The sequence below is a fragment of the Mustela erminea genome, chromosome 1, assembly GCF_009829155.1.
Source record: "Mustela erminea isolate mMusErm1 chromosome 1, mMusErm1.Pri, whole genome shotgun sequence".
NCBI lineage: Eukaryota > Metazoa > Chordata > Mammalia > Carnivora > Mustelidae > Mustela > Mustela erminea.
Genome location: NC_045614.1, coordinates 35491282 through 35518397, shown reverse-complemented (window position 1 = coordinate 35518397; position 27116 = coordinate 35491282). Strand labels below are relative to the sequence as shown.

The following is a 27116-nucleotide window of genomic DNA, read 5'->3' as shown; positions in this document are numbered from 1 at the left end:
AGGGTCTAGTGCCTCAACAGTAGCAGAATCTATAGAGTTGAATTTTTAGATGACTGTCTGCCTTCATTGAAACAAAGAAGAAAGTCCTCAAGAGAGGAGATATTTATCCTTTGGTAGCCATTGGATACTGGCTGGATCTGGCTAGCTGGAAAGTAATGGAACACCATATTTCCACAGTGGTAGCATTTCTTGCCTCTGGGGTTGCTTCTTGCTCTCAGACCCCATTGAAAAAGGAAATCTTTTATTTCACTTTCCAACAACCTTGTAAGGTTGTGATGGCTGATACTCTCGTTTAACATGAAGTAAACAAGGTTGAAAGTTCACTTGGCATAAGTGGCCTGGGCAAAGACAGCTCGAGTCTTCACCTCTCCCTCTTAAGCCCATTTCTCACTATCAGCTCCTGAACCTGTCATCAGGACATTACAGAGCAAATGTCATATTTTGCTCTTTTGTGTCTCATTTTTTTCTGTTAGCTTCTGGTTTGGACCAGTTGTTAAATTGTAGTAATGTCATATAGCATTTCACTGTAGGTTCCTAAAAGAAAAACGATGAGGATTAAACATTCTTCAGATTGCTTTGCTTTTGTAGAATCTCCCAATTTTAAGAGGATATGCTACTGTTAGAATATTATTTTCTTTGCTGCTTGGATATAAAGTGTCAGATTGTCTGTTTTGCAAGGGTCAGATTGTCCTCTTGTCTGTGTATGCTTTTGGATTTTTCTATCATTACAGTGAACTTTTCAAATGAATGACAGTAATTCTTTCAAAAGTTTTCTGGAGGATAGTGAATGCCATGTACTCTACACTATATATAAATTCTCTTTTCAGGGATTATTTTGAAGTTTTATTTTCATGTTACCAAGTTTCCTGAAAGCTTGCCTGAATTTTACTTCTGTGGTTTACTTGCACAGATATAAGTAAGATTTTGTGATTCTTTCCTCCCCCTTCCCCCACTCAGGCTAAAGAAACTCAAATTATTGCCCACGAAGAGATGACTAATGTGAATTGAAAGATTTGGCGTTCACTTTTCTTTCATAACTAGGCCATTAAATGTAGAGTATTGGGGAGGGTGATGGGACTTAATACTCAAGATTGTAATTTCTTCTGTAAATGGGGATTCTGACAGTGGAAATGTGGAAATAAAGGGGTACTCTCTATAATGTTGTCACCTTTCTTAATAGAAAATTCTAAGATCTAGTTTTTCATAGTGGCAATATTTTATTCATCAACAAGAATGGAATCAATTTCTAAACACAAATAGTGGACTTGGAACCTTGCAGACACCAATTACCATTCTGTACAGCAAACCTTCAAAATGTCAAAGAGACAGTCTCAGGAATTTCTCCAGCAAAGGTCGCTCATTTACTACTCTCTGAGTCATTTCTTCAGCACGCCAAGGTGACAGGCGAACCCGTGAGATTGAGTTAGCTAGGTCGCTCAAAACTGCCACTATAAAGAAGCGATGAGAAGTCTATTTCTATCAGGTAAATCCCATTAAACTCAAATGTATCCTGAACTATTAAGCGCTATTAGATTGTTAGAAGGAACATGAGTGGGTTGATTGAAATAAAGTCTGCCCCTTGCAAGCTTTCCCTGAATTTATTGGATGGGACTTTTGGGAGTAATTTGAGGAGGCCTAACAAATTGGGAACTGAAGGGGGTGGAGAAAGGAAGGGGGCAGGGCTTTATGAAGGAGCTAGATCTGATGCACTCAGATGTCATATTTGACTCATTGTCATGGCTATGCTGAACACATATATGAAAAAGCCTCATCACATACTTTACATGTATGTTTCCTCCCAGCAATCCTGGAAGGTTGGGTATTCTGTTTTACTAATAGCCATGCTTCACAAGCTCATTCCAGGTTGAGAACTTGAAAAACACCCCTGTAGGTCTTTTCATAACTGATGATGTTTTTACTGAATGTGGTTGAGGAAAAATATGTAGTATTTTCCCTTCTGATCCTCAAAAGTAGTGAGAGTAATAGTTTGCTCTGATGCACATGTAAATGTGTAAAAAAAATGGCTGGGGTTAGCTGAGCAATTAATGGCCTCAGATTGATCAAGGTTGAGCTCATAGCTGTTCTATTATTGTATCTTTTGAATTTGATTTCAGGTTAGCACTACACTTGAGACTATTTTTAGAATCTTAAACCCCCCTTTTGCTACCAGAGAGACTCTGATAGCAGGATTCACTTGAGGGAGTTGAAGAAATCATGCGTATACACACACACACTTTTGTGGGATGAAACAGTGACCTAATTTTTGGGACATAACTTCCAGAGTTATTCACTTTTGCCATAAGCCAGATTTTTGTGAACATAAAATGGTCATAAAACCAAGGCACTTGGCTGAAGCCTTAGGCAGTCCATAGATGAGAGCCAGTGTCTACCGCTCCTTCCCTGAGCTCATGTGTTCTACAAAGATGCATTTTCAAAGTGCAGGAAGGGCAGTGCCTAAGCAGATGGATGGCAGTGCCTAAGCTTCACACTGACTTGTTGAAGGAGTGCCAGCTTGGTAGAAGGTGGAATAACACCTCAAGGCCTGAGGTACTCATCATGAGCTGCTGGTGTGCCATGATCTCAGGGTTCTTCTGGATCTAATTTTCTTACTTTTTCTGATTAAAATTATGTATCATACCTTACTGTTTTCATTTTATTGATTAATAAATCCTTCTTTATGGAACTATGTAGTTATCAAATTTATTATACTCAATGTATAATTATTTTTATTTAGAGAAAATGCAGAACGTTGAGATTACTGTCATAGTCATCTGTGTGTCCAGCATGAAGAGTTTTTAAATATTGCCATTTTCTTGTCTTTGCTCAGATCATTTTTAGTAAAACATGTAAAGTCTAACTGATAAAGTTGAAATCTCTTGGTGCTCCTTCCCCAAACCCAGGGCCTTCTCTGACTCTCTCACAGCATTACTATCCTAAACTTGACATGTCACCGTCTAAACTTCGGATATGACAACTTGTATATGTAGATGAGGAAAACACTTTTCCCTTTACTCGTCTTAGATTCACTGACTGAGGTCCTGCAGTTTAGTCTACTAAAGGATGGAGTAGCAAGAGAAAAACAAGCAAGTTTATTAACAGGTACACGTATCTCTGGGAACACTCACCCATCTGTGTCTCAAAGGGGTGGTCAGAACTTTGGCTGATGTTGCATCTTGAACAGTAAATTTGCAGAGAAGTGCTAAGACAAAGGAAAAGGACTTTGAACTTCTAGGGGCAGCAAATTGTAGGAAGGTAAATCTATGGGGATGCGAATGGAAGAGAAGTGTTAGTAAAGTTTGTTATGGTGACTCCTGTGATTAAGTCACTATGGCTTAATAGATTTGAGAGACTATGACTTAGTCTCTGGACTAAGAGTGTAGATTTGTCTCATGATTAAGAATCTCCCGCCTTTTTGGGTGGAGGGAAAAAAGGAGCAGAGAGGTTTTTTTTGTGTCTGCTTTTCAGTTACCCTCAGCTCAGAAGTGATTCTAATGCCTGCCTGCCTTCCCTCCTCCTACCATCCCCCCCCTCCTGTTTTCCCTCTTACGTGGTGGTTCTTTAATCAAAGGAGGCCTCGTGTTTTCTCCTTGGAAAGTAGCAGCAGATGGGCCAGTGTAGCAAGATGGGGCCAAAGCAGGGCAGTTTGTATGTTGCCCACTGGGATTAATAGTAAATAATGGAAGATGGTTGTAAGATCAAAGACCAAGAAGCTCTTGTGTGGTGGAATGATGGATGGGACTCTCAAAAATTAAGTGTGATGCAAAGGCCAGTTTGGGCAAAAAAATCCAAGGTAAGATTGTTGCTAAAGAAATGTTTCCTTTGTAGTTAGCAGGTACATAAAATTCACTGGGCTTATATAACTGTGTCAAGTGTGTGTCAGTGTGTGTGTTTATATCTAATACTAAATTCCCCTTTACCTTAAAGCCCACATGTAGTTCAAGAGTAGGCTTTGCTTCATCACCAAACTATACCTGAATCCCTTCATTTCTCTGTTCTACTTCCTCCTCTCTTCTCTGTTCTTTAGTTGAGGGTCTGCAAACTAGTCTCAGCCAAAACTGTTTCTGCAGATAAAGCGTTGCTGGAACACAGCCATGGCTATTCTTTTATATATTATTTCTGCCTGCTTTTGCGACAAAGTTGGAGTTGCAGCAGAGACTCTCTGGCCTCAAAGCCAGATTTACTATTTGACTCTTTCCTCTTTACTATTTCTGTTCTGCTGTTTATCGAAAAACGTGGCTGACTCTGGGCTGGCTTAACTGGGCTCTCCTAATGGGTTCCCTTCTCTAAACAGAAAACAGAGTGACTTTTCCAAAATGTGAACTTATGTCACTTCCCCACTTAAAACTGAGTGAATAACATTAAACTTTGGGCCGCAGCTTCCACGCCCCTTCCCGGTCTGGTCTCTGCTCCCCTTTCTCCCCTCCTCTCTGACCTATTCCCTACTGGCTCCTGCCCCTGCTAACCCTTTCCTGCCTCAGGGCCTTGGACCACACCTGCTAGGTTTCTCTAGGCTGTGTTTTCTGCACATGCCTCTCTCCATTCTATCTTGAGGTCTTTGCACAGGTGGCCTCTCCTCCCAGGCCATCACACAGTGTGCCCTTGGCCTCAGTAATTCCTCGTGTATATGTTATTTCCTCCAGAGCACTTCTCACTCTGTCAGTACATTCTCCACTTCCATGTTCATGTCTTCCTCTCTGCCTCCCCCGCAGGACCTGAGCTCTATGGCAGCAAAGACTTTGTCTCTGCTGTTGACCAGTAGACCTCATTATATTACGACTACGTTATGAATGCCCAGTAGCAAACTGTTCAAGTGAATGAACAAAGTACAGATTCTGTCGGTTTCCTTAGGAAGAGTTAAATGCTGTATATATTTACTCTAAATTTATTTTCTTTCTTCATGTAAATTAATCTCACCCCCTTCTGTTCACAGTATAAAATTAAGGTGATTTTCTTCTGCAACATAGTTGAGGTGGCACACTCTCCACTAGGGGACGGGCAGGCATTTTTGAAATGATGCTGTTTAGTATTTTTAGTGCCTTTTATACATTTGTTTCTGCTGTTGTGTTAATATGCTAATGTTTATCAAGGTTGTATTTTTTTCCCCTCCCCTTCTTTCGTGCTGCTGGCAGAGCAGCAGCACAGAGTTATGGAATGAACTCTCCTTTGGGCATTTGTCCTTACTACAAAGAGTTTTACCTTTCTTTGTTCCTTAAAAAAAACAAGCTGCTTTTCTGCTGAACCTAGGATAAAAAGAAGAAGGTGGTATCTTTTAGAATCTTAATTCTTTTGACTTAGTGAAACCCATCCAGGAAGCTTTCTCTCATTCAGAACTTCCCATTTTCCCTTCCAGCCTCTTGTTCGGGACAGCTCTGTACCTTTCTGTAGTGAAATCTATACACTGCCCCCAGTTTTTCCTCCTGCCTCTGTCATTGCTTAGGACCCACTTTTGTGGACTGGCAGGAGGGGGCGTTCACTGTTAGTGTTTCATTGAAGAGCAGACTGTGGAGTCAGGCACACCTGCATTTGAAAAATGGCCCTGCCTCTAAGTGTCTCTGTTAGTCTTAGCAGCATTTAGCTTCTCTGAGCCTCACTTTGCCCATCTGTAAAATGGACTTCTGTCAGTTTCTTCCTTGTAGGGTTGTTGTGAGAATTAAATGGTGTAATGCTCGTCAAGTGTATAGTAGAGTTTCTGTAACTTCATGGCACTCCTGCATGTTAGCTAGAATTCACTTTGGTTTAAAAATAGAAGATTTTGTCAAGAAGCATTAATCTGAATCATGAATGCTATGATCCAGTTTCTGGATGGTTTGAAAGTTGAACTTTCATTTCTTTCCTGGTTGGACAGGAGATACAATATACAAATATATATTATATATACATATATATATGTATATATAATAGAATCTGTTTATATATATATATATATTTTAAAGATTTTATTTATTCATTTGACAGACAGAGATCACAAGTAGGCAGAGAAGCAGGCAGAGAGAGAGGAGGAAGCGGGTTCCCTACTGAACAGAAAGCCCAATGTGGGGCTCGATCCCAGGACCCTGGGATCATGACCTGAGCCGAAGGCAGAGGCTTTAACCCGCTGAGCCACCCAGGCACCCCTATATATATTTTAACAGATTCTGCCCCCTCGTTACTGTGGGGTCCTTAGACAGGCAGGTGTGGTACTATCAGAGACACAGAGCTAGAGAAGCAGAAGTGGCCCAGGCTTCTCATCTGATCCTAGTCTGATCTCTTATAAAGAGAAGCATAGGGGCACCTGGGTGACTCAGTGGGTTAGGCCTCTGCCTTTGGCTCAGGTCATGATCTCAAGGTTCTGAGATCGAGCCCCACATGGGGCTTTCTGCTTGGTGGAGAGCCTGCTTCCCCCTCTCTCTCTGCCTGCCTCTCTGCCTACTTGTGATCTCTCTCTTTCTCTCTCTCTGTCAAATAAATAAGATCTTAAAAAAAAAAAAGAAAAAAGAAAAGCCTAATTCTTATTTCTCTTCATCAGGAAATGTGACTTTGCTTCTCTAGCCTCCTGTTCTTGTGAAATTGCACATTCCGTCTGTACCAAGGTTTCGGGACGGCCCTCCTGCCCCCCGTTAGTGCTCTCACTTTGTCTGCTGCCTTGTCTTCCCTCCTTTTAAATGGAACACTGTATTTTTAGGTCAGGAGTATGGTTTTTGTCTGTGGTCCTTCCAAGTCCTTTTTATTGATATGGATTCACAGACTGACCCCCGCCCCTTCGCACCAAAAAAATAAAAAATAAAAATAAAAGGGCGCCTGGGTGGCTCAGTGGGTTAAGCCGCTGCCTTTGGCTCAGGTCATGATCTCAGGGTCCTGGGATCGAGTCCCGCATAGGATTCTCTGCTCCGCGGGGAGCCTGCTTCCTCCTCTCTCTCTCTCTGCCTGCCTCTCTGCCTACGTGTGATCTCTCTGTGTCAAATGAATAAATAAAATCTTTAAAAAAAATAAAAAATAAATAAAAAAGAAAAATAAAAAAGAATCATTTAGAATAATAGAAAGCTCATGGGTTTTTTAGACTGGGATTCAAATCCTGACTCCACTCACCTGGCTGAGTAGCCATAGACTATGCATTTGCTCATCTGTGAGGTGGGAGTACCCTGGCTCAAATGAGACAGAAAGTCAAGGCACTTAGCACAAATGGCATATTTTAATTAGCTTTGTCCAGGCCTTCCTTTTATAAATTACTGTCCTTTCCCTTTCTGTGGCTGTTGAGTGACTTAAGTATAGAGATTCCACCATTAGAGTTTAAAAATACTTTCCCAGATGTGTTTAAAGTGAACAGCAGGACACTGTAGGCACTTCTTTATCATTTATGGGATCACCTACTATTTTTATTTTAGGGATTTTTTAGTGTCTCCATGTTATACTTTCTTTCCCCCTTTGTATTTCTACATTAAACAATGACAGCAGAGGGACTTCTGTTTGGCTCAGTGCTTAAGCGTCTACCTTGGCTCAGCCCATGATCCTGGGGTCCTGGGATCAAGCCCCGAATCAGGCTCCCTGCCCCGCGGGAAGCCCGCTTCTCCCTCTCCCACTCCCCTGCTTGTGTTTCCTTTCTTGCTGTCTCTCTCTCTGTCAAATACATATTTAACAGACAGAGATCACATGTAGGCAGACAGGCAGGCAGAGAGAGAGGGGGAAACAGGTTCCCCACTGAGCAGAGCCCGGGGCTCGATCCCAGAACCCTGAGACCATGACTTGAGCCGGAGGCAGAGGCTTTAACCCCCTGAGCTACCCAGGCGCTCCCTTAAATAAATTCTTAAAAAATAATAACAACAACAGAGAATTCTTTTGAGTACTTATGATCTGTTGAGCACTATTCCAGTAGATCTGTACGTATTAACTCATTTAAACCTCAGAGCAGCCTGTGAGGAGGGCCTGTTAGTCTCCTCCTCTTTGTAAATGACCACGGTCTCTGTGCACGTGCTAGAGCATACGAACTCAGCCGCAGGGCACTGAGTAATTGGGGAGTTCATTTCCTTTCTCTGTGCAAAGTGGAGGTAACCCAAACGGTGAAGGGTCAGGAACATGCCAGTTCTAGATAAAAGAGATGTTGTATTTCCAAGGGTGACTCCAAATGAAGGCCCCCTACTTTAGCCTGAACATACAGTAAACTGTAGCAGAGTGTCAGTACCTAGGTTCTTTCACTTCTTCCACATGTGACTGCGTTTTTTCCTTCTCCACAGGTTTCGGCTTGTAGCACGGTGTTGCTTTTTTGTGTGTCTTCAGCATGTTGTCTTTCCGAAGGAGGAGTTGTTAGAATCACATTCAGGGTTAAACAGAAAAGCACTATTATTTTTATTATAATTATTAGTGCTGCTATTAGTATCATTTTCCTCTTATAAACAGGATTCCTCTGACTCTCTTACATAGGGTGATAGTGAAATGGCATCTTCATCAAAGGCTGTTTTAAGCAAGCAGATCTTTTATTTTGTGGTACCCATATTGAGACACATTGAGTTATATCTGTCTTTGCATGTGCACCAACACGTTTATTTGAAGCCTACTATTTCCTAGGTAACGTGACTAAGGTAGATTTATGGGTGCTAATTTACATACAGAATAACATTGGCAAAAACTAAAATATAACAAACACATAGCAACTTTTGGCCTGCCACAGCCCACTGAGCATCTGCCTTCCTTGCCATGCTTGCAACGAGAGGGGAATATATTTTCCTCTGCGTTTACAGCTAATTCCTTGTTTGTATTCTACTGTCGTCACTGCAGTTGAGAGCTTGAAATGAGGTTTAAGAGCCTCTTCCTATCTCCCAGCAGGAGTTGATATTAGGGGTGGTCGTTCTGTGTAACGGAGAATGCAAGCCTTTGCCCTCCCCCGCCTGATTTCACACCACGTTTGGAGAATTCTGCTGCACTGAAGTGTGGGTTCAAGCCCTTCATTTCCCAGACAAGTTAATAGATGCTCCAGGCTGTGCGCTTGGGTTAAAGCCTGGGTTTGATTACTTCCTCTCAGTGTTGTTTTTGAGGAGATTGATTTTCATTGCACAAATAATAAATGAATGTTTTTCTATGAGAATTGTCTTAAAAATTATAGATTAGGGTAAATCTCCCTTTGACTGCCATCTTTCTGGTCTGCCCTCCTCAAGTTTACTGGCATTAGGTGAACTTCATCTGGACCTTTCCCTGTGCATGCACTTATACCTCTCCCTTTTCTGAAAAGATAGAGAACGTTGCTTTGTGTGTGGAAATACGTGTGTTGGAAATATAAATGTTATTCTACTTTAAATATTGAAAGAAGCTGGCTGTTTTCTTTCAGTAATGTGCCTTGGAGAACAATCAATGTTAAGACGTTCATACTTATCAGTCTAGGCTAGTCAATGAGGCGATTACAAGTTCTTCCCAAGATCTCAGTGGTAAACACATCAAAGGTTTATTTCTCATTCGTGAAATGTGCGGCTGATGACTCCAAGGCCAAGGCAGCAGTCTGTACAGTAAGTCAGTTATGCAGGCTGCTTCGTCCCTGTGACTCCACCCTCTCCACACGTGGCTTCCAGGACCTCGCAGCCAGGGTAAAGTGTCCTGGAGGGTTGTATATCGTTGCTTGAAAGTTTTGGCACCCTGCCTACAAAAGAACGGAGGATGTGGGGGACCGCATACTGGGTGCTGCTGTGTTGCCACAGACATTTTACATGCTTCCTGTTGTTGGAATACATTGTGGTTTATTCAGCCCATTTCCTATTTCGGAGACCTCTAGGTTACCTTCCGACTTTATCCTGTATTATGCACAGCGCTATAGATGAGATCCCAGTGCATGTCCCTGGTACACAAGTTTCGCTAGGTTAAGCACCCAAAAGGAGATGTTCCGGTTCAGAGCATGTGGTGGTTTTAGTTTTCATCAGTGCTGTCCGTCAGATTGGTTTTGAAAGGTGGTCGCCCTGGTGTCGTCTTTGTCTGGGGAGCGTGTGGGGAGGTGCGTTCCACCATACCTTCATCAGTGACATCAGAAACCTTCAGTTTTAATTTCTATTTTCCCGATCCCTAGTGGGTTTTCAGCTCTTCCTGAGCCTCGCCTCTGCTGCCTTCCTGAGTGAAGAAGCACTGCTGAGAGCATCCGGCTGCCGGCAGAAAGACCGAGGGGGCGCCGAGAGCCAGTGGGCAGATGTGGCTCACCGAGTCTCCCTTTGGGGGGCGCCCAGCTCAATGACATTTTCTCCACTCCCTCTATTGATTTTTCTCCTCCTGTGCTGCTATTTCAGTAGTCTCTGCACCTCTAATTTTAAAACCATGGGGCGAAGGATGATTTCTCGGTCGTGTCATTTTTTTCTATGTAGCTGTCTAATTTTGTGCTTTGAGTTTTCTCATGAATTTTTGCCTGCTTAGTCATTGTCTTTTTATCTCCTGTTTTTCTTTGTCTTGCCCCTCATTTTTCATTCTTTTTCTTCTGCCTGTGCTTCCTTGTTCTCACAGGCCCTTAAATCTTTATGCCATACTTTTAAGTTGTGTTTCCCACTTCCCTTCCAAGCTTGGAAGTGCTTGCTCTGGTGAAGAAACATGGGAGGGAAGGGAGTCATGGAAAGGTCAGCATGAACATCTAGATGGAACTCACCCCAGGTGCCCACCTTCCCCAACTGTTTTGAGAACACGATGCTCTTCCTGATACGGATGCTTTGCCAAAATCTGTATGAAAGGAGAGAAGTAGTCTAGTTTTCTTCCTCCCTCTGGCTTACTAGAGGATCCCTAGATAGATTACTTCCCACCTTTAGACCTCAAGTTTTGAAGAGAAGTCTCACTTATCCCAGTCTCATTCTTTATCATCAGGGTGCCCCTGGGAATGTGGGACCAGAATATAAGCACAGGGAACCAACAGTATGACTCAGTAGATCAGTAGTGTGGATTAGAGAAGTTTTGCTGCTTGACAGCTGCCTGTGATCTTTGGCCAGTGACTTAACCCTCAGCTTGGGTTTCCTGATTTGTAAGATGGTTTTGTTTTTTTTTTTTGTTTTTTTTTTAAAGATTTTATTTATTTATTTGACAGAGAGAGATCACAAGTAGGCAGAGAGGCAGGGAGAGAGAGAGAGAGGAGGAAGCAGGCTCCCCCGCTGAGCAGAGAGCCCGACGTGGGACTCGATCCCAGGACCCTGGATCATGACCTGAGCCGAAGGCAGCGGCTCAACCCACTGAGCCACCCAGGTGCCCCTGTAAGATGGTTTTATTCATCAGGATGCTACAGATAGGCTAGGTTCTGCCACAGTCACAAGTATTCTCCAGAATCTCAGCGGCTAGAAATCCACAAGGGATTATTTTTCATTATATATTCATTGTGAGGGATGTGAGAATGTGTCTGTCTTCACTGTGACCCCTGACTGATAGATCAGCTGCCAATGTAAATATTCCCATTCCTCGTGTAAAGGGAGAGGGAGAACTTAGGGGGAAAGTGTTGGTAATCAAATGTTGGTCCAGATGAGTTGCACACCATGTATATTCATGATTCAGTGACCAGAACTAGTTACACAGCTGTGCCTAACTTCATCTAAGGCAAGGAAGTATCTGGAAGGAGGAAGATTAACTACGGTATTTGTTGGTTTGCACTAATCATAGCTGCAGGAGAAGTAGTAATATTTCACTTTTCACAGTGATTTTGGCTATTAGATAACGTGTGTGCTTAGCAGAATGCCTAGCACATGGCCCGTGCTCCATAATAAGGAGAGGAAACTATTCTTATTATTGCCTTTATGATTCAGCTTTGGATACATTTCCAGTGTACTTTACACCATCCACTTACTTAGTAAATTTCTCTTCTCTTTTTCTTCCCCCTGAAAATGCAGAGTAGAATTAACCTTTTCCTCTCTGGATATGCCACAGATTTTTAGTAAAAGCAGTTGAAGTGATGACGTTTTAGACCTAGCCACAGACCCTGCTCTTCTGAGCTTAGGTTTGACAAAGGTAGATGATTATTCTGTAAAATGATCACTTTGTGGAGTGATAGCTTGGGTGTCTACAGTGGCTTGGAACTATGTTCACTCTGTTGGTTTTCAATTTAACAGCAACAGACTTTAAGCAGGCTTTCATCTGAGTCAATGCAGAAATGGTCAATATGTATTATATGTCTATGAAGCTGGTCTCTGGATCAATTGCAATTAGTTTGCAGCAGATTGCATTAACATATCCAGAATTAATACAGCGAGTGTTTTAATGAAAAGGAATTGACCAGACCACACTGTTTTTAGTGGCTGTTTTTTGTCTCTCACGTGCTCTTTTCAACTGTAGTTTTTTCCTTCTTCTTGTTAATGGCTCTAAGTTGATGAGTCAACATAGACTTAATCTATTGATCCTTTCCCGTCTGCCTTTTAAAAATGGCCCCAGAATATAGTACATATCTAATGTTTAATCTTTTCTTTCTTTAGGAAGCTTTTAGTAAATGCCTTAAACTTTAATTTTTCTTAAATGATGTGTTATTAAGACTCTTAAGTCAATGGGTATGTTCATGTGTGAAATTTTGTGTTTTTCAAATTACTAATGTTTCATCAAGACTTAAAGATTCAGAACTAAGATTAACAAATCATGAAGTTAATAACTCGTACAGTATCTGATGTGAGCATCACTTGTCTGATAATTTATTTTGACTCAAGTGTTATTTATTTCTGCAGAAGAAGTGTAGATAACTTTAACATTTAAAACAGTATTACCAGTATTCAGAATGCTGGAGTAGAGAGATTTCTTTAGGCTCTATTATGTTGAAATTTGAGTTTTTTACGAGTATGTAGTTTTGTTTTGTTTTGTTTTGTTTTTAAAGATCTGAAGAACTTTTACTTTTCTGTTTTTAGAGAAAGTCACTTTCTGGAAATGAAAAATTAACTGCAGCTGGAAACAAAAGGACAAAAGGCAGGGTTTATTCATTTGGCCATCTAACTAGTATTTCTTGAGTATTTTCCATATGCCAAACACCCATCACGTGGGCGGCTCAGTTGGTTAAGCAGCTGCCTTTGGCTCAGGTCATGATCCCAGGGTCCTGGGATCGAGTCCCACATCGGGCTCCTTGCTCGGCAGGGAGCCTGCTTCTCCCTCTGCCTCTGCCTGCCTCTCTGTCTGCCTGTGCTCGCTCGCGCTCTCTCCCTCTGTCTCTGAAAAATAAATAAATAAAATCTTTAAAAAAAAAAATACAAAGAAATTGAAGATACATTGAGTAAAACCTGGTTTAGTTGTAAGTGTTCTGGAGCCTTCTTGGAATGTCCCTGGTCCAGAAGAGATCCTGAGTGCATTGTAGCTTGGAAATTTCAGAAAAAGTGCCATTTTAAGGACACATTTGAGGTCCTGAAACCTAATGGTTCCATGTTGTAAAGCCCTGTGGGCCTGTTAATGGTCTGTGCGATATTGTCCTGGCCATACACCAAGGCCATTGATTGAAGCCACTAGGAAGTATGTCAAGTGATTTTCCTCCACCAATCTTGTGATTCAGTTTGTGACTGATTTTTTTGGTTTATGCATTAATGGCATTGTTCTCTTATCCACTGTGAGTAGTGTTTGTGTTTTCATCATGACTCATGGTTGAAAATGAGATTAAACTAGATATATTCTTTTTTTTTTTATCTTTTTCCTTTAAAAAATGGGGTGTGTAAGTTTGATCGGGAATACTTTTGATTTTACTGAATAAAATGAGAAGAATTTACTTGTTCATGTTATTATGCTCTTTGATTACTTTCTTTCAGCACAGATTAGAAACTGATAGTTCATATTGGAAAAACACCTCTACATGATGCTTGAACAGTTACTTTAATACACAAGTTGCAGTGTTTAAGAAGTGTTTAAGTAATGATGATTGTTTTCAGGTTACAATCCTCCTATTTGGTGTGTGAGAGAGAGAATATTATTAGAGACATAGTGATTGTGCCTAACTTCTATTAAAAACTAAGAAGTGGATTAATCTGTGGCCCATTGAACCTCAAAATGTTAAAAAATAATTCCTAAGATACCTTACAATGATTAATGATGTGCACACAGTTATTAAAGTAATGCTCTGACCTTTATTTGGGTGGGAATGGTGGGAGGCATATCCTATATAATAGAATTCTTAATATTTTTAAAAAATAACCTTTTATTCTTAAATACTTACTGACTCATAGGAAACGCCAAAAGAAGTGCAACAGTCCTATGTGCCCTTCCCCCTCCTGCCCTCATGTTGACATCTTATTTAGTTTTAGTCAGTGTCAAAACTAGGATATTGACATAGACACATTCTTGTTAGCTAGATAATAGACCCGATTCAGTTATCATCATTTCTTTAAACCTGTATCCATTTGTTGTGTATGTAGTTTTCCTTAACATTTTTGATTAGAAAAACGAGCATAAATTTTATATATATATATATATACATATATATATATTCCCCTTTTAAACAAAACCCGTGTTGCTGATTGTCATTTGAGGGTACCTGTAAGACTGGCTATATGTGTTGACTATTATTTTTCTTATTATTTTTAAGTGTTCTTATCTCTCTCTCTCTCAATTTCTCTAGGCAGTTCAATTAACCCCCCGAAGATGGCTGAACCTGCAGGAATACCAGAGCAAGAAACTCATGTCTGACCATGGAGTTCGAGTTCAAAGATTCTTTGTAGCAGACACTGCAAAGGAAGCTCTGGAGGCTGCTAAGAAACTAAGTAAGTTAATTCACAACAGGTAAAATCACACTTGCCCAAGTTAGTGACCTCACAGGTAGCAGTGAACCAGTAGGTGCATTTTCTTTGTCATGGGTTATTACTAACGAAGACAGATATGATGGTGGGCTTTTGAGTTACAAAGGCTAAAAAAGCCCAATTAGGAAAACTTGATTCTTTTTTACGAGATAGCAGTGTATGGGATGTCACTCTGGTAATTTTCCTGAATTTTTCTGCTACCCTTTCATCTAGTTTTCTTTATCTGTGGGTTAGAGGCTGGGAGAAATACCGGTGAATGGTGTCGAGTGTCAAAGAAAAGGCCACAGCAGGGGAAGGCAGGAAAGATGTTTGGCATCCTTATTGAAGCCTCTAGAACTTGGAGAAAGTTCTTCAGTGACTGGAGGAGAAGAAGGAGAAGCACATGCATTTGGAAGCCAGGCTGGCTTTGTGTCAGGGTTTTGCCCTCCCATTTACCAGCTCTGTAACTTTGTATTAGTGCCTTTTTCTTCTTGTGCCTCAGTTTCCTTATCTAGAAATCAAGGCTAATGTGTTATTCCTCAAGTACTGTCGTGAGCCTTTAAGGGGGACTGTCCATTGCTATGTGGTAGAAAATCTAATTAATTTCCCAATTATAGATTGAGAAATTAGGAATCTGATCCTGCTATTTTTTCCTGAATATTCCTTCTGGTGGTATATAGACTCTCTTTACTGCCAGTCTGGTTTAGCACTGTCCAGTAGAAATAGAACGTGAGCCACATAAGTATTTAACAGTTTTCTAGGTCACTTTAAGAGAACTAAAAATAAATGGGTGAAATTAATTTTAGTAATATATTTTGTTTGCCCCACTATATCCAAACTGTTATTTCAACATGTAATTAATGTAAAACAGTTATCAGTCGGATAGCGTACATCTGGTTTCTGTCCTTCTCTTCAGGACTCTGGTTTGTATTTTACATTTCCAGCCCATCTCATGTCACACTAGCCACATTTCAGGAGCTCGATGGATACATGGGGCTAGTGGCTACCATACTGGACAACATAGATCTGGACAATAGAAGGATGTACATGTGTATTCTTTGCCTGGAGCCTTGGAGAGCAGTTGCTTCCCATTAGAAATAAAGAATGCAACATCTGCTAACTGCCCTTGCCTGGCAACTGTAGCAAAACTTTGAGTGCAAGGTAGAGACAGGCTCCATATTTCAATCTCCCAATTTTCTAAACTCTTTTAGGAGTAAGCAATGAGGTACTTCAGCCAGTAGTTGTTCTTTATCTCCCTTACAGAGTTCCCCCAGGTGCTTATATGCCAGATCCTTTCTGTGTTGTGTTGGTTAAAATGCATGTTTATTCTTCCTTTCAACAAATATTTATCGATTGTTAGCCACATGTATTAGGCACCATGGCTATAGCTATGGAAGGTAAGAGAGCCCTCTTTCTTTTTAGAACTTACATTCTAGAAGGAAATTAATTTGTAATTTTCAGATGCTAAATGTAGAATTCGAGAGTGACTTATAGTTTAAGAAATGGAAATTGGTTTCATTTTCAAAGACTATCAAAATTAGTTTTCATGGTGGGAAAAAAAAAACAGTAAAATTCAACCTACACCTGGATGAGAGCTCTGTGCAGTGTGGGAATAGACTCAGTAAAGGTTAGTATTCCAGCCTTTTTACATGAAAGGATCATTTTTGTTTTATACTCCTGTGGTTTAGGGAATGGGTAATGAGAACAAAGAAATGTAAAGTTCAAGTCGGTCTTTGGTCTTCATTTTCCCCATTATTTCCACAAATGTGCTGACATACTAGTATTCCAGGTCCAAGAGTCCCTAAGGGAATTCTGGAAGCCAACTGATTACTGCCCCTCCCCATTTAGGCATAGCACAGCACCGGAGGGCTTATCTTTCAGATTTTCAAGGGAGATTTGAATTTACTGAGCTAATTGGCTTCTTAGTCACTGGTTTGTTTTATAAGCATTTATTTAGCCACTGCCTTGTGGTTGGGTATTGTGTACTGTGTTTGTAAGATGGAATTTTTGCTCTGCAGGATTTAATAAGGTGGCATTTATATGCTGGGGCCCTAGTGAAGGAAGGGGAAAGACACAGGCAATAAAGCAAGTTTAAATAGAAGTAAAGCTAACGCTAAAAACATTAAACTTTTCAAAAAGCCATTTTGGTACTGGAGCAAGGGTTTTAAGAAAATCAGTGGATAAAAGGATTGAGATTAACCCAGTTGTGTCTCTACCTTGGCTCGTGCATACCTGTGATACTCATTGATGAGGTATGGCCATGGGAGTGCCTCTCTGATTGTGTTTAGAGCAGAAAGGGAATTTAAAGAATTAACCCAAGTCCCTCATTTCCTGAATGAATGAGTAATCCTCTTACTCAGTGAGGAGTTTTGGAGGAAGGAAGGTCTCCTTGCTTTTGTTGTATAATAGATTTGATCAGAGGGAATATTTAAAGTATCGGAAGAAGAGATGGTGCCAAGTTTAGTTGGTTAAAAAGGGAATGAGTAGATTGTAAATATAAAAGTCACTGAGATTGGCTAGAGAGAACAAAACAAGAAGAATCTGGCAAAACTTTGCAGTGTTGACCTGCTTATTGCTATAAGACGGACAAGAAACAATAGCACAAGTTTTACTAAACAGATTTGATGTTAAGGTTAAAGCTGGATCACATGTGTGTCTGATTGCCTTAAAAATGGGACATCTGTCCACAATTATATTTTAAAGGACAAAAATTATATACAAAGATAATATGTTTAACGTGTGATAAGTGTGATATAAGAATTTATTGCTATCATCATCATTGTCAGCATATGATTCCAAGGGATTCGTGGCTGTCATGATCCAAATTTATAGACAAATCAGAGACATGTGAGAATCAGTACTTTGTGGACCATGTGTTAAGAGAGTTCGTTTTTTTAATGTGAGAAGCTTGTAAATGATTGAAATGCATTTGTTTACCTTTCTACTTTATTCATATTTGGATGTGTTTGAAATATTGAAATGCAATGATATATTTAAAATATTTTGAAAGCAATTGTTAGTATTAGTCATGCCTATGATTTCCAGGATTCTCTGTTTCTTTGTCTGAACCCACATTCCTGGTTGCCTGTGGACCACCTGTTTACGGCTTTCTCCACTTCTCCTGGCCCAAATAGAATTTGTCATCTCCCAGTTACTCCAGACTGTCTCTCCTTATCTCCCCCTACTTACCCATCTGAGATTCCTCCAGTGATCTTTTTTTCCCCCTCCAATTTTCTGTTTGTTTGTTTTTTAAAGATTATTTATTTGACAGACAGAGATCATAAGCAGGCAGAGAGGCAGGCAGAGAGAGGGGAAGGGAAGCAGTCGCTCGATTCTAGGACCCTGGGATCATGACCTGAGCCGAAGGCAAAGGCTTGAACCCACTGAGCCACCCAGGTGCCCCCTATTTTTCTGTTTTAATTCCAGTTAGTTAATATACAGTGTTATATTACCTTCCGGTGTATGGTATAGTGACTCAGCACTTCCATACATCAACTGCTGCCCATCACGACGGGTTCACCCCTTAATCCCACCACCTATTTAGCCCATTCCCCTCTGGTAACCATTAATTTATTCTCTGTCATTAAGAGTCCATTTCTTGACTTGTCTCTATCTCTTTTTTTCCTCTTTTGCTCACTTGTTTTGTTTCTTAAATTCCACATATGAGTGAGATCATACAGTATTTGTCTTTCTCTAACTTAGTTCGATTAGCATGATGACATTCTAGCTCCATTCATGTCCTTGCAAATCACAAGTTTTCATTCTTTTTTATGGGTGAATAATATTCCATTATATATCTATTATCTATACATCTATATCTATGCACACGCACATGCACCCACATCTTTTTTATCCATTCGTCAATGGATGGACACTTGGGCTGCTTCCATATCTTAGGTATTGTAAGTAATGCTGCAGTAAACTAAGGAGTGCATGTATCCCTTTGAATTAGTATTTTTGTATTCTTTGGGTAAATACCCAGTACTGCAACTTCTGGACCAACTGGTAGTTCTACTTTTAACTTTTTGAGATACCTCCGTACTGTTTTCCACAGTAGCTGCACTAGTTTGTGTTCCCACCTACAGCACACAGGATTCCTTTTTCTCCACATCCTCAGCAACACTTGTTGTTTCTTGTGTTTTTGGTTTTAGCCACTCTGACAAGTGTGAGGTTATAACTCACTGTGGTTTTGATTTGCATTTCCTTGATACTAAGTGATGATAAGTATCTGGTCTGTATGTCTTCTTTGGAAAAATATGTATTCATGTCTGCCCATTTTTCATTTGGATTATTTGTGTTCTAGTACTGAGTTAAGTTCTTTATATATTTTGGATACTAACTCTTTATTGGATATGTCATTTGCAAGTATCTTCTCCCATTTCATAGGTTGCCTTTTAGTTTTGTTGATTGTTTTCTTCACTGTGTAGAAGCTTTTTATTTTGATGTAGTTCCAAAGTTTTATTTTTGCCTTTGTGTTTCCCTGTCCTCAGAAGTTATATCTAGACGTAGCTATGCCCAGCATCAGAGAAGTTGCTGCCTATGTTCTCTTCTAAGATTTTTATGGTTTCAGGTCTCACATTTAGATTTTTAATCCATTTTGGATTTATTTTTGTGTATGGTGTAAAATGGTAGTCTAGTTTCATTCTTTTGCATGTTGCTGTCCAGTTTTCCCAACACCATTTGTTGAAGAATCTATCTTTTTTTCACTTGATACTCTTTCCGGTTTTGTTATAGATTAACTGAACATCTAGCTGTGGGTTCGTTTCTGAGTTTTCTACTCTGTTCTGTTAATCTATGTGTCTGTTTTTGTGCCAGTAGTATACTATTTTGATCAGTATATTTTTGTAATGTATCTTGAAGTCTGGAATTGTGATGCCTCCAACTTCGCTATTCTTTTTAAAGATTATTTTGACTATAAGGTGTCTTTTGTGATTTCATACAGATTTTAGAATTGTTCAAGTTCTGCGAAAAATGTTGTTGGTATTTTGATGGGGATTTCATTAAATTTGTAGATTGCTTTGAATAGTATAGACTTTTTTTTTAAGTATAGACATTTTAACAATATTTATTCTAATCTATGAATGTGGAATATCTTTCCATTTCTTGGTGTTGTCTCCAGTTTCTTTCATCAGTGTTTTATATTTTTCAGAGTGTAACTCTTTGACCTCTTTGATTAGGTTTATTCCTGGGTATCTTATTGGTGCAACTATAAATGGGAATGTTTTCTTAACTTCTCTATCTGCTGCTTCTTTATTGGTGTGTAGAAATGCAACAGATTTCTGTACATTGATATTGTGTCCTACAACTTCACTGAATTCATGTGTCAGTTCTAGTAGTTTTTTGGTGGAGTCTTAGGTTTTCTGTATATAGTATCATGTCATCAGCAAATAGTGGAAGTTTTACTTCTTCCTTACTGATTTGAATGCATTTTATTTCTTTTTGTTGTCTGATTGCTGTGGCTAGGACTTCCAGTGCTATGTTGAATAGAAGTGGTGAATGTGGAGATCCTTTTCTTATTTCTGACCTTAGGAGAAAAGCCCTCAGTTTTCCCCTATTGATGATGATCATAGTTGTGGGTTTTTCATATATGGCCTTTTTTATGTTGAAGTATGGTCCCTCTAAAGCTACTTTGTTGAGGGTTTTTTTTTTTTTTATCATGAATAGATGTTGTAGTTGGTCAGATGCTCTTTCTGCATCTATTTAAATGATCGTATGGTACTTACCCTTTCTCTTGTTGATGTGATATATCATGTTGATTGATTTATGAATATTGAACTGCCCTTGCAGCTCAGGAATAAATCCCACTTGATTGTGGTGACTGACTTTTTAAAATGTACTGTTGAAGTTTGTTTGCTAGTGTTTTATTAAGTGTTTTTGCAACTGCGTTCATCAAGGATATTAGCCTATGGTTCTCTTTTGTGGTGATGTCTTTATCTGATTTTGGTATCAGGATAATGCTGGCTTCATAGAATGCATTCTGAAATTTTCTTTCCTTTTCTGTTTTTTAGAATAGTTTGAGAAGAATAAGTATTAACTTTCCTTTAACTGGTAGAATTTGCCTTAAAGCCATCTGGTTCTGGACTTTTGTTCATTGTTTTTTATTTTTGTTGTTGTTTTGTTTTCTTTTGTTTTTGTTACTGATTCAGTTACTTTGCTGGTTATCCATCTGTTGATATTTTCTATTTCTTCCTTTTTTTTCTTCCCCCATAGGTTATATGTTTCTTGGAATTTATCCATTTCTTCTACATTGTCTAGTTTGTTAGCATGTAATTTTCCATAATATTCCCTTATAATCCTTTGTATTTCTGTGGTGTTGGTTACTGTGTTTTCTCTTTCATTTGTGGTTTTGTTTGAGTTCTCTCTCTTTTTGGGTTTTTGATGAATCTGACTAAAGGTTTATTAATTCTGTTGATCTTTTCAAAGAACTAGCTGTTTCATCAATCTATTATATTTTTAAAATTCTATATCATTTATTTCTACTCTTACCATTATCATTTCCTTCCTTCTGCTGATTTGGGGTTTTGTTTGTTGTTTTTTTTCTAGCTTCTTTAAGGTATATTGAGATTTTCTTTGCTTCTTGAGGTAGGCCTGTGTTGCTATAAACTTCTTTCTTAGATCTGCTTTTGCTGCATCCTAAAGGTTTTGCACCATTGTGTTTTCATTTTCATTTGTTTCCATGCACTTTTTAATTTTTTTCTTTATTTCCTGGTTGATCCATTCATTGTTTAGTAGAATGTTATTTAACTTCCATGTATTTGTGGTCTTTTCATATTTTTTCTTGTTGACTTCTAGTTTCACACCATCGTAGTCAGAAAAGATGCATGGTATGACTTCATTCTTGAATTTGTTGAGGGTTGTTTTATGGACCAATATGTGATCTCGTCTGGAGAATGTCCCATGTGCACTTGACAAGAATGTGTATTCTACTGTTTTAGGATGGAATGTTCTGAATATATCTGTTAAATCCATCCATTCCATGTTTCATTCAAAGCCATTGTTTCCTTATTGATTTTCTCTTTGGATGATCTGTCCATTAATGTATGTGAAATGTTAAAATCTCCTACTATTATTACATTATTATCAATTTGTTCCTTTATGTTTTTATTAACTATTTGGGTGCTTCTGTGTTGGGTGCATAAATATGCACAATTGTTATATCTTCTTGTTGGATTTCCCCCTTATTTTTATCTAGTGTCTATCTTTGTCTCTTGTACAGTCTTTATTTTAATGTCTGTTTTGTCTGATAAAAGTATTGCTACTCTGGCTTTCTATTGACACCCATTTGCATGATAGATATTTCTCTGTCCCTCGTTTCAATTTTCAAGTATCTTTAGGTCTAAAATGAGTCTCTTTTAGAGAACATAGAGACAAGTCTTGCTTTTTTATCCATTACGTTACCCGCTGTCTTTTCATCAGTGTTCAATCTATTTACATTCAAAGTAATCAGTGGAAAGGTTTTTTTATGTTATTTTATTATTTGGTGGTTGTTTCTGAAGAATTTCTCTGGTCCTTCTTTTTTTCTCTTTCATGTCTTGCTGATTTTCTTTAGTGATATATTTGGATTTCTTTCCCTTTATTCTTTGCATATTTATTGGTGTTTTTTTGATATATGGTTACCGTTAGGTCTGTATGTAACCTCTTCTGCATATAGCAGTCTAGATTAAGTTGATGGTTGTTTAAGTGTGAACCCTTGCTTTATTCCTCTCTTCCCCACATGTTAGGTATATAGTGTCATATTTTTAATCCCTTTATTTTGTGAGTTCCTTGATTGATTCTTTACAGAAGTATTCATTTTTATTGCTTTTGTGTTTCCAATCTTTATACTGTCACTCTGGTCTCTCCTTCCCACTCAAATAATCCCTTTAGTATTTCTTGTAGGGCTGGCTTTGGTAGTCATAAATTCCTTTAATTTTTGATTGTCTGGGAAACTCTTTACCTCTCCTCCTATTCTGACTGATAGCCTTGCTGGATATTCTTGGTTGCACATTTTTTTTTTTTTTTCCCTTTTAGCGATTTGAATGTATCATGCCGCTTCCTTCTAGCTTAGAAAGTTTTTGGTTGAAAAATCTCCTTGGGTTTCCCTTGTAAGTTACTGTCTTCTTTTTTTTTTATCTTGCTGCTTTAAAATTTTTTTCTGTATCAGTGTATTTTGCCAGTTTAATTACAATATGTCCTAATGTGGGTCTGTTTTGGCTGATTTTGATGGGAGTTCTCTGTGCATCTTAAGTTTGTGTAACTGTTTCCTCCCCCAGAGTAGGGAATTTTTCAGCTATTATTTTTATATATTTTATATATTATATATTTTTTCAGATCCACTTCTCCCCCATTTTCTCTCTCTCCTTTGGGACTCCTGTAATACAAATGTTATTATCTTAAGTGGTATCCCTGAGTTCCCTAAGTCTATTCTTGTTTTGCATAATTATTTTTTCTCTCTTTTGTTCAGCTTGATTACTTTCCATTACTCTTTGAGCTCACTAATTTTTCCTCTGCTTCCATCCTACTGTTCATTCCATCAGATGTGTTTCTCATTTCACTTTATTTCTGCTGTTATTCTTTATCTCTGTGTTAAGGTCTTATTTATGTCTTCCACTCTTTTCTCAAGTCCAGGGCGTATACTTGTGATCACTACTTTAAATTCTTCATCAGGCCTGTTACAGATCTCTGGCTATGGTCTTGTCCTGTTCTTCTTTTGGGATAGATTTCTCTGTCTTCTTATATCCTCTAAGTCTCTGTGCCTATTTCACTGTGTTAAGAAAGTCAGCTACTTCACCTCTTCCTGAGGGTAATGGTCTTGTGAGGATGATATCCATAGTGCCTTGTCATATAGTGTCTCCTGTTTCTGACGGTCTGGAGCTTCTGGAAGTTTCTCCAACATGTGCTGTGTGTTCTCTGCTGTTTTGTTCTCGCTGCTTTATTCTCTAGTCCAGTTGTCTGCAGAGACTCTTTTTTGCCTGTTGTGGGCAGTGTTTGGTCCTTGGCCTGAATGTGGTAAGTTTTAACTAGGTGTGCTGTGGTCTGCATCTGAAATGAGACCTGTTGTTGCTGCCACCAGAACCAAGGTTCTGCAAACCTCCTGGGTTGGGAGATTCATTGTGGGCAAGGGTTTGTGACAGTCTTCTTAGGAGGGGGCCTGCTGCATTGGGGAGGGCAGACCAGGAAGGGCGGTTCTGCTAGAATGCAGGGCTATGGGCAGGGGAGCATGGCCAGGGCTTGGTGCAAGCAAGGTTAGTAGCAAGTGTTTGCACTGTGCTGTTCCCACAGGTGGCCCTGTGCTTATGCTGAGGAGTGGGGGAGGAAGATGGCACCCACCGGCTCCCCTGTTTTCAGAGGAGTCTCTCCACAAATGCTGCCCCTCTGGGACATGCTCTAAGATGAAGAATTAACCTCCCCAATGTGTGCTCCAGGTGCCCTTCAGATCGCTGTTCCCATGCTGTGTGTCTGTGGTCTGTTTGCCTGGCCCCTTCTCCAGGAGCAGCCCCAATGTCCTAGGAGCTATCTCAGAGCCAAGCATGCTGACCTTCAAAATTCTAGGCTTCAAGCCCCACTGGTTGAAAGCACCCATGAAATTTGGGCTTTCTCATCCAAATTAGCTCTCTCAAGCTAATTTCCTAAGGGATCCGCCTTCCCTGTGTGTTCTGCTGTGTGCTAGTCTATTTCTTGCCCCCTCTGCAGCTACGGCTCCCCTCCACAGTGGTCACAATCTATTTCTCTCCCAGGCAGTGTCTCTGCACGTCCTACCCTCCTCGGTGTGGCCTCCTTTCTACCCTCAGTTGTGGAGTTTGTTCTGCCGGTCCTCAAATAGATTCTTGTGGTATTTAGGATGATATAATAATTATCTAGTTGTTTTTGTGGATCAACACAAGCCTAGAAACCTCTTCCTTTGACACCATCTTCCATTCCTTCCCTAAATATTGTCACTGTTAGTATAGTGTTGTTATTTTGCTAAGCAAGGAGATAGGTAGGGGTAAGGTTAAAAACTTGCCGAAGTTGTACAGCTAATAAATGACAAAGATAGGATTCTACCCAGCTAGATTAGATTTAATCTCCTCCCCAAGCAGTTTCCTCTTTGCTAACTCAATGATGATATTCTTGGGAGATTTTTATGTGTGAGTCAGCATGTTGAAGTTGGAAAATGCATATTAATAAAATTAGAAGATTGAATTAAAACTAGATGTGGCAGGTTCTAAGGCACAATTTATAGAAACTGTGTAATCTGCAGATATTTTCTTAATGATTCATTTTGTTGTATCTCTTTGGGCAGTAGAATGTTTTGCCATATAGTTATGGAAAGCTTGTTCATTTGAGCATTTGTTTGAAATGGGTAATTCAAACCTTTTTGTGAAACACAATTCATAATGATAAGATATTGAGTGAGAGTCTCATTTTCTTGCATAGAAAATAGACTTATGTCTGATTGAGAGAGTATATCTGCTTTGGTGAATTAAGTTTTTAATATGTGGATAGTATTTAGTTCTGCAGCAGTTTGTATGAACTACCTTTTGTAATCATGTTTTAAGGAGGGCATCGTGCCCCTTGCATAGAATTTTCTCAGAAGGTTTATTAATTACACTTTCATCCCCTATGGATTAGATTTAATGTATATAATCAATAGATAATTAGGAATACCTACTGTATGCATAACCAATCTTTACACTGCCTTTCACTTCTTTTTAGAGATGAATAAAAGAATGTGTCTGTCGTGTAACTTGAAAGCTTGTCTTAATGGAGTAATTGCATATAAGTATAGATGAAACTTATCTAGGACTACTACCTTTTAGTTTTAGGAATCTGCGTAATTAATTATTCCAATCATGTTGATGTGAGACTCTCAACATTTGATTAAGCAAGAAGACTGTAATGCAAAAACTCATAGTTTTATTTTTTGCCAGGAAAGAAATTGAAATATGAATGGGAAAATTAATCTTCTCTGAGCTAATGACATGCATCCTAAAGTGGAGATAAGGAGCTTTTATTGAACTTGGTTAACTTTGGATTGCTTTCAGCTACAACATGTTTCCATTTGTCAATATGATAACTTATTCTTTGAATTTTATATAATCACATCCTAAAGCCTGGTGAATTACTTACAGCATTAAGGAATTGTATTTTATATAAAAAGGAAACTGCTGCCCATTGACTACTGATTGACATGCACTATTAATCCTATAGGCAATTAAATACATGGCAAACCTTGATTTTGTGGCTTTGTTATATCACATTATATGGTGAAGATTTTGCAAAAGATCTCATGTCCTTTGTGCTGAGATGATGGTCACGATTGTCTTATAAGGACAGGTGAGGATAACATTGATTTCTGTGTAGTAAGTCTTCCATTTTACCTTCATATCTGCTGTTCGTTTTTTTGAATGTGAAATCAGGACTGCAAAGGAACAAGAGTCATGGCGTGTGTGGCCCATCAGAGTTTGAATCAGTGTCTGCTTTCTAGGAGTCATGGTGGTGTCCTCATGAGATAGGTGGTTTCCATGGTGAGATTTGACTGCTAGACCCCTTTGATGCCTTCCTATTTTCTGAGACTGATTCTCCTATCTCCTAGGTGCACCTCCCCAATATATTTTCTGCAGTTTATGTCATACTTATTTCAGTTAATTTTTGTTGCCTTCTGCTAGAACTCTAACTCATCCAGACAAAAAGTGCTTAGCAGATCCTGAGACATAATAAATGCTCAATAAATATTATTGTTACTCAGAAAATGATCACTTGCTCATAGTCATGTTTACTTATGATCAGTAAAGAAACACTTTAATTGACATTAAAGGCTTTCCTTAACTGTCTTTATGAAGAGAGGAACCCATTCAACAATTTGTAGCTTTTAGTATTATTTTCTATTATACATATTTTTCCAAAAAGATGCCCTGTTTTATAAAATGTCCCTTTTCTTCTTGAGTCTGCAAATATACATGGACTTCTCTGGTCATCTCCTTAGAATTTCTCTGTGCTAGAGCATCTTTTCCCTAATTGTCCTGTGATGTTCACTGAGTAGAAGCAGCAGGAGGCCTCTAGAGTGCATAAGACAGGTTGTGAGCAGGCAGGCTTTGTGGAAGTGCATATGGTTTCTTCTCAGTTTCCTGAGAAACTAATGAGAATGGCACTTTGAAAGTCAATGCCTCAACTTGAATTTTGGCAGTATAGTCAAGCAAGGATTAATTATTCTCCTCACATATTAACCAGTACACAATAATAGTGATGTCATTTAACCTCTGGGCTCTTGCCATGTGCCTGGCATCATGTTGAGCCTTCAGTAAGTATGATCTCATGTAATCTTCATTTAAACCAGAGGAAAAGGTTTTCTTTTAGGGACTGTTTCTGAATAGCATCAGATCTCCACATGCCCATGATTGTGTATCCACGGTAACTGACATAATTTCACTTTCTGTTTTCTCAGTGTGTCGTTAATGGAGTTATTTATTAACTTGTTTCTTAGAGCTACCTCATTGTAAATGAACAAAG

The 27116-nt window shown here is 39.1% G+C and overlaps 1 protein-coding gene across 2 annotated transcripts in view; it reads left to right on the top strand.

Annotated features, from left to right (window-relative positions):
• SUCLG2 (succinate-CoA ligase GDP-forming subunit beta) overlaps window positions 1–27116 on the top strand; it is a 266471-nt gene that overhangs the window by 37469 nt on the left and 201886 nt on the right. For both annotated transcript variants that reach the window (XM_032324636.1, XM_032324626.1), the window contains exon 2: window positions 14492–14633. In XM_032324636.1, the coding sequence (XP_032180527.1) occupies window positions 14492–14633 (142 nt within the window). The remainder of the gene's footprint in view (window positions 1–14491; window positions 14634–27116) is intronic.